The 15111-nt window shown below is 40.1% G+C and overlaps 1 protein-coding gene across 1 annotated transcript in view; it reads right to left on the reverse strand.

Annotated features, from left to right (window-relative positions):
* LOC104924857 (aryl hydrocarbon receptor) overlaps nt 1-11193 on the reverse strand; it is a 32797-nt gene extending 21604 nt beyond the window's left edge. Inside the window, exons 1-2 of the mRNA XM_019277071.2 lie at nt 10682-11193; nt 4299-4489 (exon numbers count right to left, since the gene is read on the reverse strand). Of these exons, the coding sequence (XP_019132616.2) occupies nt 4299-4489; nt 10682-10800 (310 nt within the window). The 5' untranslated portion in view covers nt 10801-11193. The remainder of the gene's footprint in view (nt 1-4298; nt 4490-10681) is intronic.
* Nucleotides 11194-15111: the final 3918 nt, after the last annotated feature.

A 15111-nucleotide genomic window follows, 5' to 3' on the forward strand; every position in this document is an offset into this window, starting at 1 on the left:
TGTTTGCTATCTCCACTTTCTCAGAAAACTTTTCGATGAAACATGTGCTGACTTGTAATACTTGTTTATCTTCTCATAACTTGACTTCTGTGTAACCTCTGTCCCGATAAGGCTAATGATTAGACAGTGACTCAGGCCATCCCGTCTATAAAACTGTATCAGTGAGTAAGCAAGAACATCCTCAGACATACCTCTAAAGCTTCCTCATCATTCGATGCTGCCTCTGTGCCGTCTGTCTTCATTCCTTTACCTACATTTCCTTAACATGTGAATGTGTGTTTGTTTCAGGGCGAAAAGGGATGCATGCATTCACATGTAAACTAACAGTGCACTTTCTGTTATAATGACACAACAAATACAATAAATAAATCACATTTATTGAACAAATGATCAACTTATATCATGGCACACATCTGTATCTGGACACCAGATCTGCCAGCTCTATTATCTAAATCAGATTTCACTCTATATTTTAGACGGATTTAATACCCGCTTAAAGCTCCAATATTTTAGAAAGTGAGATTCCCATTATGTTTAATACTAAGCAGGTCTGGGTGCTGTATGAATACCATTCGATCCGTCTTTCCATCGATACAACATAGAAATTAAATTTTGGGTATCGAAACTTCAAATGAATCGCCAGAAAAATGTAAGTATGAGAGCTTTAAATAGGTTAGGGATATTAATAGAGCTCTCGTTAATCATTTCTGCAGCAGCCTTAATACTTCTCCACCAGTACAGAGCCAAATATAGTGTCGACAAAGCTATCCTCATGATTACTTTTATGTCTGTTTAGACAGGACTATTATTATCAAATGAGCTTTGTGACCGTGAGGCTTGTACTGAACACATAGTGTGCTTGCCAGATTTATGAGCGCTGCAATCAATACAAACCACGGTAAACACCAGCCCTGTGCCGTAAGGCTTTTATTCACAATATGAATTATCTTAGCGGGGTCAATGACTGCTAAGGCCCATGGTGTGTAAAAGTCCATTGTACACTTATCAAAGAGCTGTGTCATTGGTACAAAACCGACCCCTTTCTTACACTTAGTCGTAGTAAAGCATCGTAGAACACACGGAAAGAGTTGGCATGGCCAGCAGCACGTACTGTTATTTGTGTATCACATGTCAGCCACGCCAGTGCAAATAGACAAGAGTATCTTGGTCGATTGTTACTGTTGGTGGAAACTCCAGTCTGCGGTGCAATATATTAATAACTCCTTACTAACTGTTCCTAGTTAGTAACTAAAATGTTCTGTCAAAGCCGAGATTATTTTATTGGACTCGACAAACTCCAGAGGCACAGGAGGTAATAATATAAGTAAGATGCAGCCCATTTCTGAATATGTTTATTTGTGCTCATAATAACACAGATGTCAGTGTCATGAAAGGGCCTATGAACACACTGAACCATTCATGACTCAGTGATGAACCAGTTTTCTCACAGCAATGTAAACTGTAGGGATGTTCTGTTAGTGACATGCTTCGAACCTGTCTCAACCCTTGTTTTTTTTTTGTTTTTTATCCTCAGCCTCTTTCTGTCTTTCCTGCTAACAACTTTTTAAAACAATAAAACAATAAACATCTCGAAGTGGAAGAGACGTCAGCCAATTACTCAAAGACTGCTCCCATGCAGAAATGTGCTCAAACCTTGAAAATCCGACACCATACTCACGGCCAAGAATGATTAGGAATGTCATTTTTGTTCCCCCAACACCGAGCTGCAGCAGCAGTTTCGTGTTCTCTGTGTTCTTTGGGTGTGGAGAAATTCATTTTTGGAAAGGCCGGATACTGGTAATGCAGATAGCTGACCCAGCGGTGCAGGGAAAAACACTTTCATTTCTCTTTCCTCTTTGGATTTTTGTATAGGCAAATGTCACTACAGTGGAAATGATGTTTGACGAGTGTGTGTGGGGAAGTACAAGAAGAATGGGGCTTAAATGTGGAGAGTAGTATGCTGTAATCGGTAAAGGACTGAATGTGCTGTCAAAGTCATAAAACACAACTAAAATCAAAACTCAGCAGCTGGCAAAGAAAAAAAACAAGAAAAATCTATTTCCACTCTTAGTATTATAGTATGTGTCTGGCACTGTATAGCCACGTGTTTGCAGGATCTAAAGTATGTGTGAGTTCTCACTGCACGCTCCTCATTTATCAGTGCCAGTTTATATGTGTGAGAAATGTCAGGTGCATCGGTTTAAAGCATCATTTTTACGTCGAACACCAGCTGTTTGATAGGAGTGATTCCACTGAGATTCCACATGTGCTGTCGATATATATCAAAGAAAATGTTACCTGGAAAGATGGTATGGTATAATTCAAATGACATGTATATATAGGTATGTGTGTATATAGGTATAGAGAATGAGATCTAACAGTGAAACAGTGCTACACAAAATCACGCTGCTGTTAAAAGAGTCCGACAGCTGTTGAATGAAGGACCTGTGGTAGCTCTTCTTCTTACATGGTGGGAGTAGTCTGTTTATGAAGGAGCTGTTTAAGGCCGCCACAGTCTCATGCAGGAGGTGAGAGTGAGTTGTTCATGATGGATGTCAGCTCTGCTAACCTCCACCTCTCCCCCACTTCCTCTGCAGAGACAGGACTGTCCCTCTAAACCAGTTTAATGAGTTTTATTTATGGTTCGAACCATTTATCTGATTGAATAACAAATTCAGTATCTGGAAGAGTACTGTACCTTTAAACATCATAAAAAGCTGATAAACATTTGTCTCTCATGATAAAACACACACTATATGGTTACTAAAGAAACTACATTTGAGTTACGTTCCCTGGTCTCTGAGACAAGAGTTTAAGATGCACCATAAGATACTGAACTGTCCACATATTCATCGCAACTGTCTATCGAGAGGAAAGAAAACATTGCAGCATTATTTAGAGCAGGTCATTAAAGGTGAGGGCAAGTTTATTACAGGTATAGAAGTGTCAGAGTTGTAAAGTTTATGGAATCTACTATCTGAAATAAATGCGCAACTTCAGCCTATCTCACCTGCATAGCATCAAAGTAGGCAAAAGGGTGTGAGAACAAGCAGTACTGGAATGTCACAGCTCCTTTGACTGCATAACCTGTCCATTCATACTGGATGTTCACACTGCAAACAACTCGACTGACAAGGAAATGGCAGTCTGCAGCCACAAACTTCTTGAAAGGAAACGCTAAAACATCCAAATAAAAAAGAATAAGATCATGAAATGACGAATCCCAATATTATCATGGTGTTAGAATACACTTTTGTGCACATTTAGGCCAAACTTTTAGCTTCCTTGATGAAAAAATGCTCGTGTCAATAAAAATTACATGTAATTTTACTTTTTTTTTTTGCTGGCTTGCAAATTAGTCACTAATCCATCTGAGATCTGCCGAGAGAGAGGCTGAGTGCAACATGTCCAATATAACTACAAGATGATACAGTGGCCAGAAAATTTACCAGAAAGCAACAGAGACAGACTCATAAATTATAACGACGTCAGTGCAGCCAGAGGCAACTTACTCAGCAGGCCGTCTGCCAACACCTCGACTAAAATGTCTGTTTAACTCAAAGAAAACTATCATCTGCGGGTGGTGGAGATGTTGCATGTGTGACTCACATATAATTGACTCTTACACAACTCATCTGGTTTTTTAAAGTCCGAATGCCTGCAAGATTAATCGGCTTTACAGTGAGGAGCTTGAATCATAAAGAAAACATTTCATCTTTTTTTTTTTCTTTTTTTCATCCTGACTATTGTCTGTGCTGGTGAGAGAGAGAGAGTAATGTTACAAGTATGGAGGATGTCTTGTTTCCTAAACACATGCAGGAGCATGCTTCGAATTCTTGCCTCAGCTGTCAAATGTACTGCACATGTTTTTTCCTATGTATCGGGCTTTAATAAATTCTTCATAACTAGACTGCATACATGTCTTTATCTATATAAATGCTTCTTGATGCTTAGATGGGAAATAAAAAGACTATAAAACACTAACTGTTCCAACCACACTCCTGTGCCAATAGAACAAAAAGGCGACCATGTTTTCTATTAACTACATTGATATGCAGTTCTTCTGAATAAGCTTGTGTCTATGGAGACAGTAGTGTGAAGTTCATATAGCACAATGTAATGCAATGGTTCTCAAACTTTTTATGATATGACCCCTTTCAGAAGCCTAAAAAGTCGATGCCCCCCATTCAACATTTTCCCCTGGTCATGGCCCACCTGCAGTGGCCCCGGAGTTATCAGGATGTGCGTTAAAAACTGGAATTTTATGAGATACAAATACAGAACTGGCTCGTTCTCACCTTTGAAGTAACTCTTGACCCTCAGGTATCCCACGCTGAGGCGAAGGACTGACAGTTTGTCCAGACGTGACCGAATGTCCTCGGAAAAGGGCAAGAGTTCCGTCAGCCGGTCCAGCTCCCCATTTAGCCGATCCCGGTGGCGCTTTGACGGGTTTGATTTGACGGCATCATTACCTTCAGATGTCTTCTTTCTGTGGAGTAAAAAAGACAGAAAACATAGCTGGTTATTTAAGACATAAATATGCTATGATTAAGACTGTGGATCAAGACTGATTCAGCTCAGGCCTGGCTAACTTGGCCCTGCGACAGGGCGCCATCTGTTGCGGGGTTCAGTGATACTTGCCAGTTCAACATGATCTTAACTTTTAGCAATGTTCCACACAGCTTCCAACCTACTCTGGGAAGAAAGAGGCGACCATGAAGGCAACTAATAAAGACTGCAGTTCAGGTGAGTCAGCAGAACATCAGATCCTGGTCTTAAACCCCGTTGCCTCACGTGAGGCATTGACGACCATTTTTGTTAAAACAATATTTACAGTCCAGAAACAGAAAATAGCAGTTGGATTGACCTGCCTTGCCAGATGATTCTGAACCACGTGGCACAAAAAGCTCAAAGGACCAACTTTTTGGAGATCTGTAACTATCTGTTTCTAAATACACTACAAATCTGGGAGTGGGAATCGAACTCTCAGTCTTTGTGGTGGTGGACGGGACATCCAGTAGTCAAGTTTACACATCCATAAAAAGAATTACAAAACATGATGTTGACACACTGTTTATTTCCTGTAGATGAATTTATAGCATAAGTTGGCACAATATTTAAAAAATACAAAAAATGATAATAGAGATAAACTAAGATAAGATAAACTGCTGGTAAGACTTGAACAATGTCAAAGTTCTTAAAGGCTATTTGATGGATTACTTCCGAACAATACCATTGACGCCTCTAGCAATTTAGCAGCTTAAGGTAATGTTAGCTTCGAAGACTGATGGGATGAGTTACCAAACAGCCTGAATGCTTTACTAAGGTGATAAGTGTCAAACAATCTGTTAAGTTTCCACATGGCGGATTGTTTATTGCTCGTACATGGCAACTAGCTTGGCAGCTAGCTGCTAACTATCTGTCTGAAAATAAAGTAGTGGCGTTTGTTTGAAAATCGTAGAAAACCGGTCGGTTTGGTCGTAAGAAGACCCGGTCGACTCTCTATCTCTTCACACACACACACGAAAACAACAGTGTGGGTCTTTTTCTGAAAGAAACAATCTCCAGCTCAGAATAAATAGTACACTCACCAGCAAGCAAAATATACAACGTGACCACAAATCATTCCATTGGTTACTTGTGTAGTTTGTCAAAATGGAAAGCAGTTTTTACCATGACAGCCGCTTTATTTTTCTCTGTTTGACTTTCACTTTAGGGGCAGCAGGGGTCTGAGACCACCCAGGCTCAAGTGCAAAATACAAACTCTTGAGATACATGTCATTACTCACAAATCAGACACACATGGTGGAGTGGAGTGGAGCGAAACCAAGTGTCAGTGAAAGGGAGCAACTCAGACGACAGACAACACCACTGTGGACTATTCACCTGTTTTAAGGAACCACCCATCTCAAATATACTGAGGCTCATTCCTGCCAGGAGAAACTAGGTCAAGAACAAGAATGACAAGTCTCAGGAGTATGAGTTTCTTACAATTATGTAAAACAACATTATGATAGTATTATGAGTCTGTATGTTTATAAGTAGATCAACCTCCCTAAAACAGTGATTTTATTGTATGTCTGTCATGTTTGCAGTTCTCTCAGCTGCTGGTCAAGGACTCCAGATGCAGTCTGTGCAGTACGCACAGTTTAAGAGGCCTGGATAGACATGGGAATTAAAGGTCCCATATTTGATTTATTTTTTATTTTATTTTTGAAGTTCTGATACAATAATATATATATAATAGATGTATATAAGTACTAGAAAACATTTCAATAGAGTTCCCTCTGGAGCTCAGACAAAAACTGGCCATTTTGTGCTATGTTTTTGGGGCACAGCTGAGGGCAGTGACTGTACAGTTGTGACATCACAACCCTGTGGAAGTCCTGACAGCTTGTTTAAAGGCACAGTTTATGACAACCAGCTGTGTGTATTTCCCAGTGGACTGAGTGTTTTGCTGCTTTCATAGTATTACTTTAGCATCTAGTCCTGCTTTATAATAAAAAAAAATGGAAACCTTCCACATAATGGGACCTTTAAAAAAATCCATAATATGATTATGATAATAGATAAGACATGATGACAGCCTTATAGATAAGCCTTGGAAAGTGGGAGTGTTCTCTGTAAACAGCTTCAAGAAGAGGAACCGATTAATGATCTGTATCTGGCAGGCCACTTCTAATAACATTATCCTTAGCTTCGACGTATCCAGGTCAATTATCACCAAAGCATATCTGCAGTTCGAGGCTGCTAATTGTGAATCTTTGCCTAACTTTCCCTCTTTACTGAAACTTTGGTTAATGACAGGCTATAAAATTTCCTCCTCTGCCACTGAATAGTCTGCAGGGAATGCAGCCTAAACTTGATTGCTGGCTTCAGACCCGATCTGTACCTTCTGAGAAGAGCGGGCCTGATCTCACTTTCAAGAAATGCCTAGAGGAGACAAAAGCCAGCATTCAGAACTATTTTTTCCACCTTGATTTGCTATGGATCATGGGTTGAGCAGCAGACTTAAGGACGTTCATTGTTGGAAAGGGGGGGGGGGTTACCTCATGCCACCATTTTCTATTTGGATTCCTTATCGCAAGAGCAGAGATCTGAACCCAGCCACCTCTGTCTCCGAGTCAAGGCGGCCCCTGTAATGACACTGGCACACAGTGTTTGTCTGCACAGAGTAGGTGGAGCATCTGCCAGATCCGCAGGGATGACTCATTGGCTCATGAGCATGAAAAGCATGCTTTCTATATACATGTTTTGGCTGCTGACAAACAGAGACTGCAAATTTGGAGGCAGGATAGTTTACAAAAGCAGGCTTTAGTCTACAAAGAGCTTTCCAGACAGAAGGGGAAAATAGAATGGAGAACTCACACTAAATGACATATGTTGTGCATAAATGTACGAGAACAAAGATGATGAATGGGTTCGACAATATCCCACAGGGAACATGTTACATTATGGCCCATGCTGAGAGGAAAAAACATGCCACAGAAAAGATGGCGAACGCCGATTCTCCGGCCGCATCATACGGCACGAAACAGCATGAAGAAGCAGTGCCAATGTATACAAAATCCTACGATAGATACGATCACGCTAAACACACAGCACCCAGAGGAGCTTCAGAGCCTCTGCGGAGGCAATAGCGTGACACAGAAGTAGTGGTCTGTGGATACCCGAAGAGTCTTTGAAGCATGTGGAGAATTGGATGCAGAAGTTTCGTCGAGAAGTGTGAAGTCAATTGAAAGTACTATCCACTGGGAGGGAGCAAGCCACAGAGTCTTTAGAGCCAACTTTCAAAGGCTGAATTCAGGTCAGGTTTGCGCCAAAGTTTTTAAAAGCTCTGGGACTGGTTTGGGTTGAAGTTTCTGGCCTGAATAGCACCCTAGCTTCTGTTGCACGCAACGCTGCCTTCTTCTCTCTCTTATTGCCGAGCAATGCAAAGTGTTTTTTTTTTTTTTTTTTTTAAACCTTCACAGATACTCAGTACTCGATACTCGTGTCTGGAAAAAATCACATCACATCTGTTACGAGGAGTTAAAAACACGAGTATCCAGCCTTAGTCATTGTTTACATTCGTTTGGCAGATGCTTCTGTACAAAGTGACTTTTTCCCCCCCTGCACTCGAACACATCAGGAGCACTTTAGGGTTCGCTGTCGTCCTTTAAGGGCACTTCAATGCGGTGACAAGGATGGCTGCGGCTCAAACCTCCAACCACACTTTTGTGTGTCTGTGTGCCTACCAGCTCCACCTGAGCTACAGCTGTTTTTACGCTGCTCCGTCATGCAGGTAGACGACAATTAGACTGAAACATCTATAAAATGTTAATGAGATAACAGACACGACACAACAAACACCAGCATTCATCGTTCTACTGGCTGTCTACATGAAGCTCACAAACACAGTATCCACATTATAAGTGGAGATGTTTTTTTGGGGGGCTTTTAAAACGTTTTAAAAGTGTCCGGTGTGTGTGAGGACTCCTCTTTGAGAGTGAAACAAAGGGCAAAGGACAAAGAGCAACTTTGTTGTTCGTTGGGAGTGTTTCAGTGCTCTGCCAAAGCGCTTATCAGCATGTCTGCCTGTCAGTGTTTCTCAATAGCACTCTAGATTACGGTGCAAGAAAAAAATTGCATTGTTGAAGCACATTATTCGCCTCATGAAGGACACCTTCGCTCGCCACAACAAGTGCAGAGTCGCACCATAAAGCCTATAACTTATACTAATGCACTTAAGTGCACACATTACCACTGCACTCTCTCTGGGTGGGGAAAGGCGTGGGGGGCTTTAATGAGCCCCCATACTCTATAATTAAGCCATACTTTTGCCACAACCTGTACAGATGCTGCTACTGTTGAAAACAATACTGTACAGGGTGAAGCGAGGACAAAGCAGCCTCCAAACAAATGATGTGTCTGTATCGTTGTTCATCCACGTCAATAAACTGTCAGGTCTCCGTGTTTAGCTGTCAGTTGTTGAGTCCCAGGATAAACAGGATACAAACATACAACACAATAGGTGGTGTCAGTGCTGTGGATGAGACTCAACAGTCAACTATCTTTCTCCAGCATGACCCCACCTTTGACTACAGGACCATCGAGACAATGCCGCTTGCAAACTGAGTGAAAACTGTCGTAGCTGGTGGAGTGGAAAAATGGTACGCAGGAGTTGTACATCAAATGCGTATTTGTAATAATACAGCAGGATGCATGGGCAAAGGAAAGTGGCAACACGCGGAGCGGGCGCCCGCGTTATAAAACAGAGAATTTGGATGGTCGTATCTGCCATGGAATGCCCCTGTGTAGTGACCACAGCTTTTTACAGTCAGGCTCAATGGTGCCTTTGTGCAGCTGAGCCTGGGCCGTCCAGGAAACCTCAATCCTCACTGCAGTCCCACACACACACACACACACACACACACCACCTTTTTATTTTGGGATTTACACTGGGAACGGCCTATTTGCCAGATCACCACAAACACACAGATCTATACTACACCCCGTCGACTCGTGATGCATCCGCGCTCACCTACGTGATTCAAAGGCAGCGTGCAATGGCACCGTCAGTGTTTGTTTGTGTTTTCACGGTGTCATAACTGCTGTAAACAAACATTAACTTGGATTGTATCAACAACAAAAAAAGATGTCAATCAATTAAAGTGAGTTCAGGGACTGATTGCAGGACCTGGTCCTGTGTTTTGGATAGCAACGGAGAGGCAAAGACCTTTGTTTGTATTTGGAAGAAGCGTCAGGTGTAAACTATTGCTCAAGTGTCATACATTAAGTATGAAATGTCTAACAGCACACACTTGCTCTATTTTGGTCTCACAAAAAAAAAAAAAAAAAAACATCTGGCTTTTCAGCAACTAAATGCTGCACTGTGTTCAAAAGCTGACTGGGTTTGGTTAGGTAGCATTCAAGCGGGTTCATCCAAGGTGGTGTCGAACCAGAATTTGATTTCATACACTAAACCATGAATCCATTCAAGTTTGTTGCAACCATACACGTCCCACAAAATACTGTAGTGCTGTAGTCATACTAACCCTGGACAAGCTCCAACATATATATATATATATATATCATTATATATATATAGAAATTCATTTATTAAAAAAAAAAAGAGCTGGAAAAGAGAGGAACTTTCACTACAGCACACACACACACACACACACACACAACACACACACACACACACAGCAGTGATCCCAATACCGTGGATCACATTACAATAACATACTCGGAGCCCGCGAGCCCTCGCCTCCCCCCTCCTCGGAGCATCGCGTGAGAGCAGCAGCCGACTCTCCAACTTGATTGTGATTAATGCGCGAGGGCAAGATATCCATGCCAGATCCGAGCTAGACACATTCTTAAGGTAGTCCACGAGAAGAGGAAAACAAAACCAAGACGACACACTACCGGGTTCTAGTCCTAGTCCTTCTGGCCACACCGTGAAGACGATATAAAGCGTTTTTTTTTTATCGCCCATCTTTCTAGAAGTTGCTGCACTTTACACGAACTGAAAAGTTAGTCCGCAGCCAACTTGAGACGTGCTTAACTTTTATCTCGAAGCTCAAAATGCAACTCCTAAATATTACACAGTTTAGCACGGGGTAGAAAGAAAGACAACAAAAAAAAGTGCAAACAGAGAGAGTAAAGAGAAAAGCTGTCAGTTTCTGACAAGTCTTACTGTTTGAGAACAGGCTTCTTCCTCTTCTTGTGTGCATAAGACCCTGGGTTTCCCAACATGGTGTCACTTCGCTTAATGCTCACAAATGTAGACGTTCGTATAATGTTTGTTTGGCTCATTCACTCCCGTCTTTCCTCCATACGACGACAGTCGGCGGTCCGTGGTTTGTTCAGCTATAACCAGTGAGTCAAACTCCCATGTTAAACAAAACAAAACAAAACAAAAAAAAGCTGCCGGTGTTCGCGCAGGTTTGGTGCCGCGTTGACAACTCCCGTGGGCGGTCACTGTCACTGACCTTGGTCGGCGGAGCGGTGAGAGTGAGACTGAGGCACTTAAACTGAATACTGCTGTTAAAGTTTAGTGAAGGGTGGAGGTAAAGGGAAACTTCGAAGAGTCTGGCGCAAATTCAGCCTATGTCCAACCCCCCACCTCTCTGCATAAACAGCGCAGCCTTATTATTATTATTATTATTCAGTCACTTGAGTTTTCTTGCACGGGGCGTTTTCAGGAAATGTGTATGTACAGTCTGTCAGAGCTGCGTTTTAAGGTGGACTGGACTCTTTTGCCACTGTCAAGTACATGAGATTGCCGTCTGCTTTTGTTATGTGCACATTCATTGTGTTGTGATTTTTCACAACACAATGAAGAAAAACATGTTCTTTGGCTGGAGTTTTCTCACCACATCAGGAAATATAATTCAAACATTTCCCTGATAACTTCCATAATATATGATGTACACATATTGTATTGTTTATGTAAGTCATACATCCTGGCTTTAGTGACATTTTTCTATTACATGTCTGCATGCTGTTACAATCATGCATTTAAGCCTATGGTATGCTTTAATCTTTAATCTCGTGTACTATTTTCTGTAGAGAATAAACTAATGCTCAAACATACATAAGGTTTTATATAAGGCAGATGCAGCCACTAACTTTTGTCCTACCATGGGGTAAGTCAGAAATCTACATTAGTGGGGATTTGAACGTGCAAACTATGTTATTTCATATTACATACTGTATTATATAGCCAAAATTATGTTACCAAACATTATACCTATATGTGATTTTGGCATCTCATTTTAAGCCTCCACTCTTCTAGAAAAGGCCCTCCACCAGATTGTGCACCAGGAATTTGTTCTCGTTCAGCTATGAGAGCATCATCCAGTCAGCTTGAATCTCGTCGACACCAAACATGGGTCGTATTCCAATAGTCTATTTAGGAAGTGTTGGACCACCCTATCCTACTATCAAAGGAAAGGAAATAAATCTGTCTGATAATTCCTTGCAGCAGCAAAATTTTATAGCAATGCACTGTTGTAGTTTCAACACAGCAGACCCATGTAAATGTACAGCAGAGCACCTATTTTATGCTTCATCACGATCTGAAAGTTATTGAAATCATGACAGGCTGAGCTCCAAATCCAAAAACAAAGATTTATTTTCTTTCAAAACTATTGTAAAAATGTTCTCTTTGTATCAGTAAAGTTCTATTTTGGATTGGAAACCAAGCTTGAATTGTTCAGCACTGAGCTTCCGTTATAAATGAATGTTATAAATTAATGTTATAAATAAAATCCAGTCTAGAGTCCAGCTGGATTGCCTTGGCTTCTTTTTCGTAGTCCTTATATTCTTCTGTGCATCTTCTAGGCCTCCACTGAAGTGCTCAGGGTTAGGATGTAGGATGTAATATTTTTTACTATTCGACTGCAGCCCATTTCTTTGTGCACATAGGGGCATTGTCATGTTGAAACAGGAAAGGGCCTTTCCCGAAATGCTGCCACAACATTGGAAATTTCTTGGAACTAAGAAGCCTAACCCAACTCATGCAAAACAGCCCTAAATAACCTTTTCATTGATATTTGTGCTGAATAATGGACTCCTCTGTAACGTGCTTTAAGTCCCCATATTTAAGATTTCTAAGCAGCATTAAAAATGAAAATAAATGGTTTATATTACACACTTCTTCTATATTCTATATTTTTTTTATTGACCAATATTGTCATTCATTACCTGTTTATAAAGCAACCTTATGGGTGTCCAAAGAGGAGCAACAAATACATTAATAAACACTTCTTTGCGCACAGGTACATTATAGTCTGCTATAAACCCCATGTTAACTGTTTATAGAAAGAAGTTGTTCCTTGCCACCGTCACCAAGTGCTTGGTCATAGTGGGAATGGTTGAGTCTGTGTAAATAATGTTATAAAGTGTACGGTCTAAACCCACTCTGTATTGCACCTATATATATATATATATATATATATTATATATATATATATATTATATATATATATATATATATATCTATATATATCTACTATATATATATATATATATATATATATATGATGGAGCTGAATGGAGCTCACAGCTGCAAAAAACAGACACTCTGGTGCCAGTTTATCAGGTGCACCTTGCCAAAACTAATGCAGTCTGATACAACAGACCTGTAATAATACCTCTGAGGAGGTTACAATGTTTGGTTTGTTGAAACTGTTGCAGGGAGGTGTTGATTCATCTGCACAGGTGTTTCTATTATTTTGTCCACCCTATTTATCTCAGTGAGTATAGGCTGAACGTCTCCCTGTCAAAATGTTTCATGTCTTGACTTAACATTTAACAAAAGCAAAATTTATCACCTCATCACACATCAGTGACAGCTCGAGACATGTTGCTGACAGTTCCCATGGAAACCTTTCACACCCTAACCTTTCTCCATCGTTTCTCTGTAAACAGCACTGTTTATCTTGGGCGCACTATACTTCCTCATAACAGCTGTCTGTCATGTTCAACTTTCCCAACAGCAGTTTGTTCCTTTATTGGTATCAATGAAAGCACATTTTAATCGTGACAGGCTGACATTGTAGAAAATCCTAAATATGTATTTTGTGTCACAACAAAATTTTTTCACTTTCGAAATGCACAATTCGATAAACTTTTCTTTCCTTTTTTTTGTTTTGCTGTCTTTAGCAAGAGACTGTTTAGTGTTTTTACTGACACAGTTTTATGTCACTATTGTCAAAACACGCACTGTCATTATCCAAATTTGCATTTGAATAAACAGAAAAAAACACAAACACGTAGCAACAAACTTCGAAATGCAAAACATTTAAAAAAAAAAGAGAAACAAGAAATGATTAGAGCAGTCTCTAGTAAATAACTTGAAGGACATGTTTTTGTTTATTTATTTCTTGGTGGGCTGGTTATGTGAACTTTAAACTTTTCTGATTTTGTAAAACTTTGTCTCACAAACTACATCTCTACAATGAAACTTGTGAGTCCAGCACGGTCATAACAGAATCTATCAAAAGAGAACCCAAGTTGTAAGAAAAAAAAAGAAAAAAACTTCAATAAATTTTAATTCAATCAAAATGCTGATGATTGATTTGTTATGTTAAAGCTGAAAATCATACAGAGCTTGAGTGTGCCTTCCACTGTCAGAACACAGTTTCCACACTAACGTGAAGTTTACTTCAAGGTTTATGAAATACAAAACAGCAGAAAAAGATTTTAATACAATACAATTTTAAATTTGCATTAAGTGAAGAATATATTAGCATACAATATAAAATATACTATTATTAAAGAATATTTTTGCCCCATATGCACACAACTGGAAACTCTACAAACAATCAGCTCCTGATCAGAAAACATGCTCAGGTTAAGGTGGTGGAAAAAGAGTCACTTCCTGTTAGTATAATAGTGAGATTACCTCAGCTCCTAGGGCCGGCTTCACAGAGAGATTTCAAACTAATTTGTAGTGTTGAGTCAGTCTTCATTTTGCCTTCAGTGGTCCCTTAATTTTTTTCTGAATTGCCAACCTTCAGAAGACGAACAAATGTTCACTCCCTCATTAACAGTGATCGGGAAAGTAACTCATAAAAACAAACAAAAAAGTTAAATTTTATTGAATAAAGGCTTATAGCAACAGCAAACGCTTGTTTGTCTATTTTCCCAATAAAAACCATTCACCTAGATTCACACTCTCCTTGCAGTGGCTCTAAGCTTCCTCTCCCCACTCTGCCCAGAGTGGCCCACCCCAGTGTGAAAACCACTGGATACGTCTTATGCCAGTTTACATAAAATTAAAAAAAACCTGACTTTTTTTAAAAAAGATTTAAAATTTTGCCACCCTGCCTGCAGGCTAACTCAGTACTGAGAACCACGTTTCCATAGTAACAGTGGTAGCAAATAGCAAAACATGGCTCATAATTTGTGGTCTGTGCAAGTAATGAGATGGGAAATAGTTTTTAGAGGAATATACACTAGAGAAGAAATTTTTGGTAAAACATTGCAGAGTATTGTATGTCACCCAGACTTCTAATGAGTCCAGTTAAAAATATTTAAGAAGTAGACAGCTTTGTTTGTTGGATGAATGTAGACGTCTGGTATTGCCATCTCCATCCCCTGAGGGCTAGTTAAAGCTAA

The sequence above is a fragment of the Larimichthys crocea genome, chromosome XVIII, assembly GCF_000972845.2.
Source record: "Larimichthys crocea isolate SSNF chromosome XVIII, L_crocea_2.0, whole genome shotgun sequence".
NCBI lineage: Eukaryota > Metazoa > Chordata > Actinopteri > Sciaenidae > Larimichthys > Larimichthys crocea.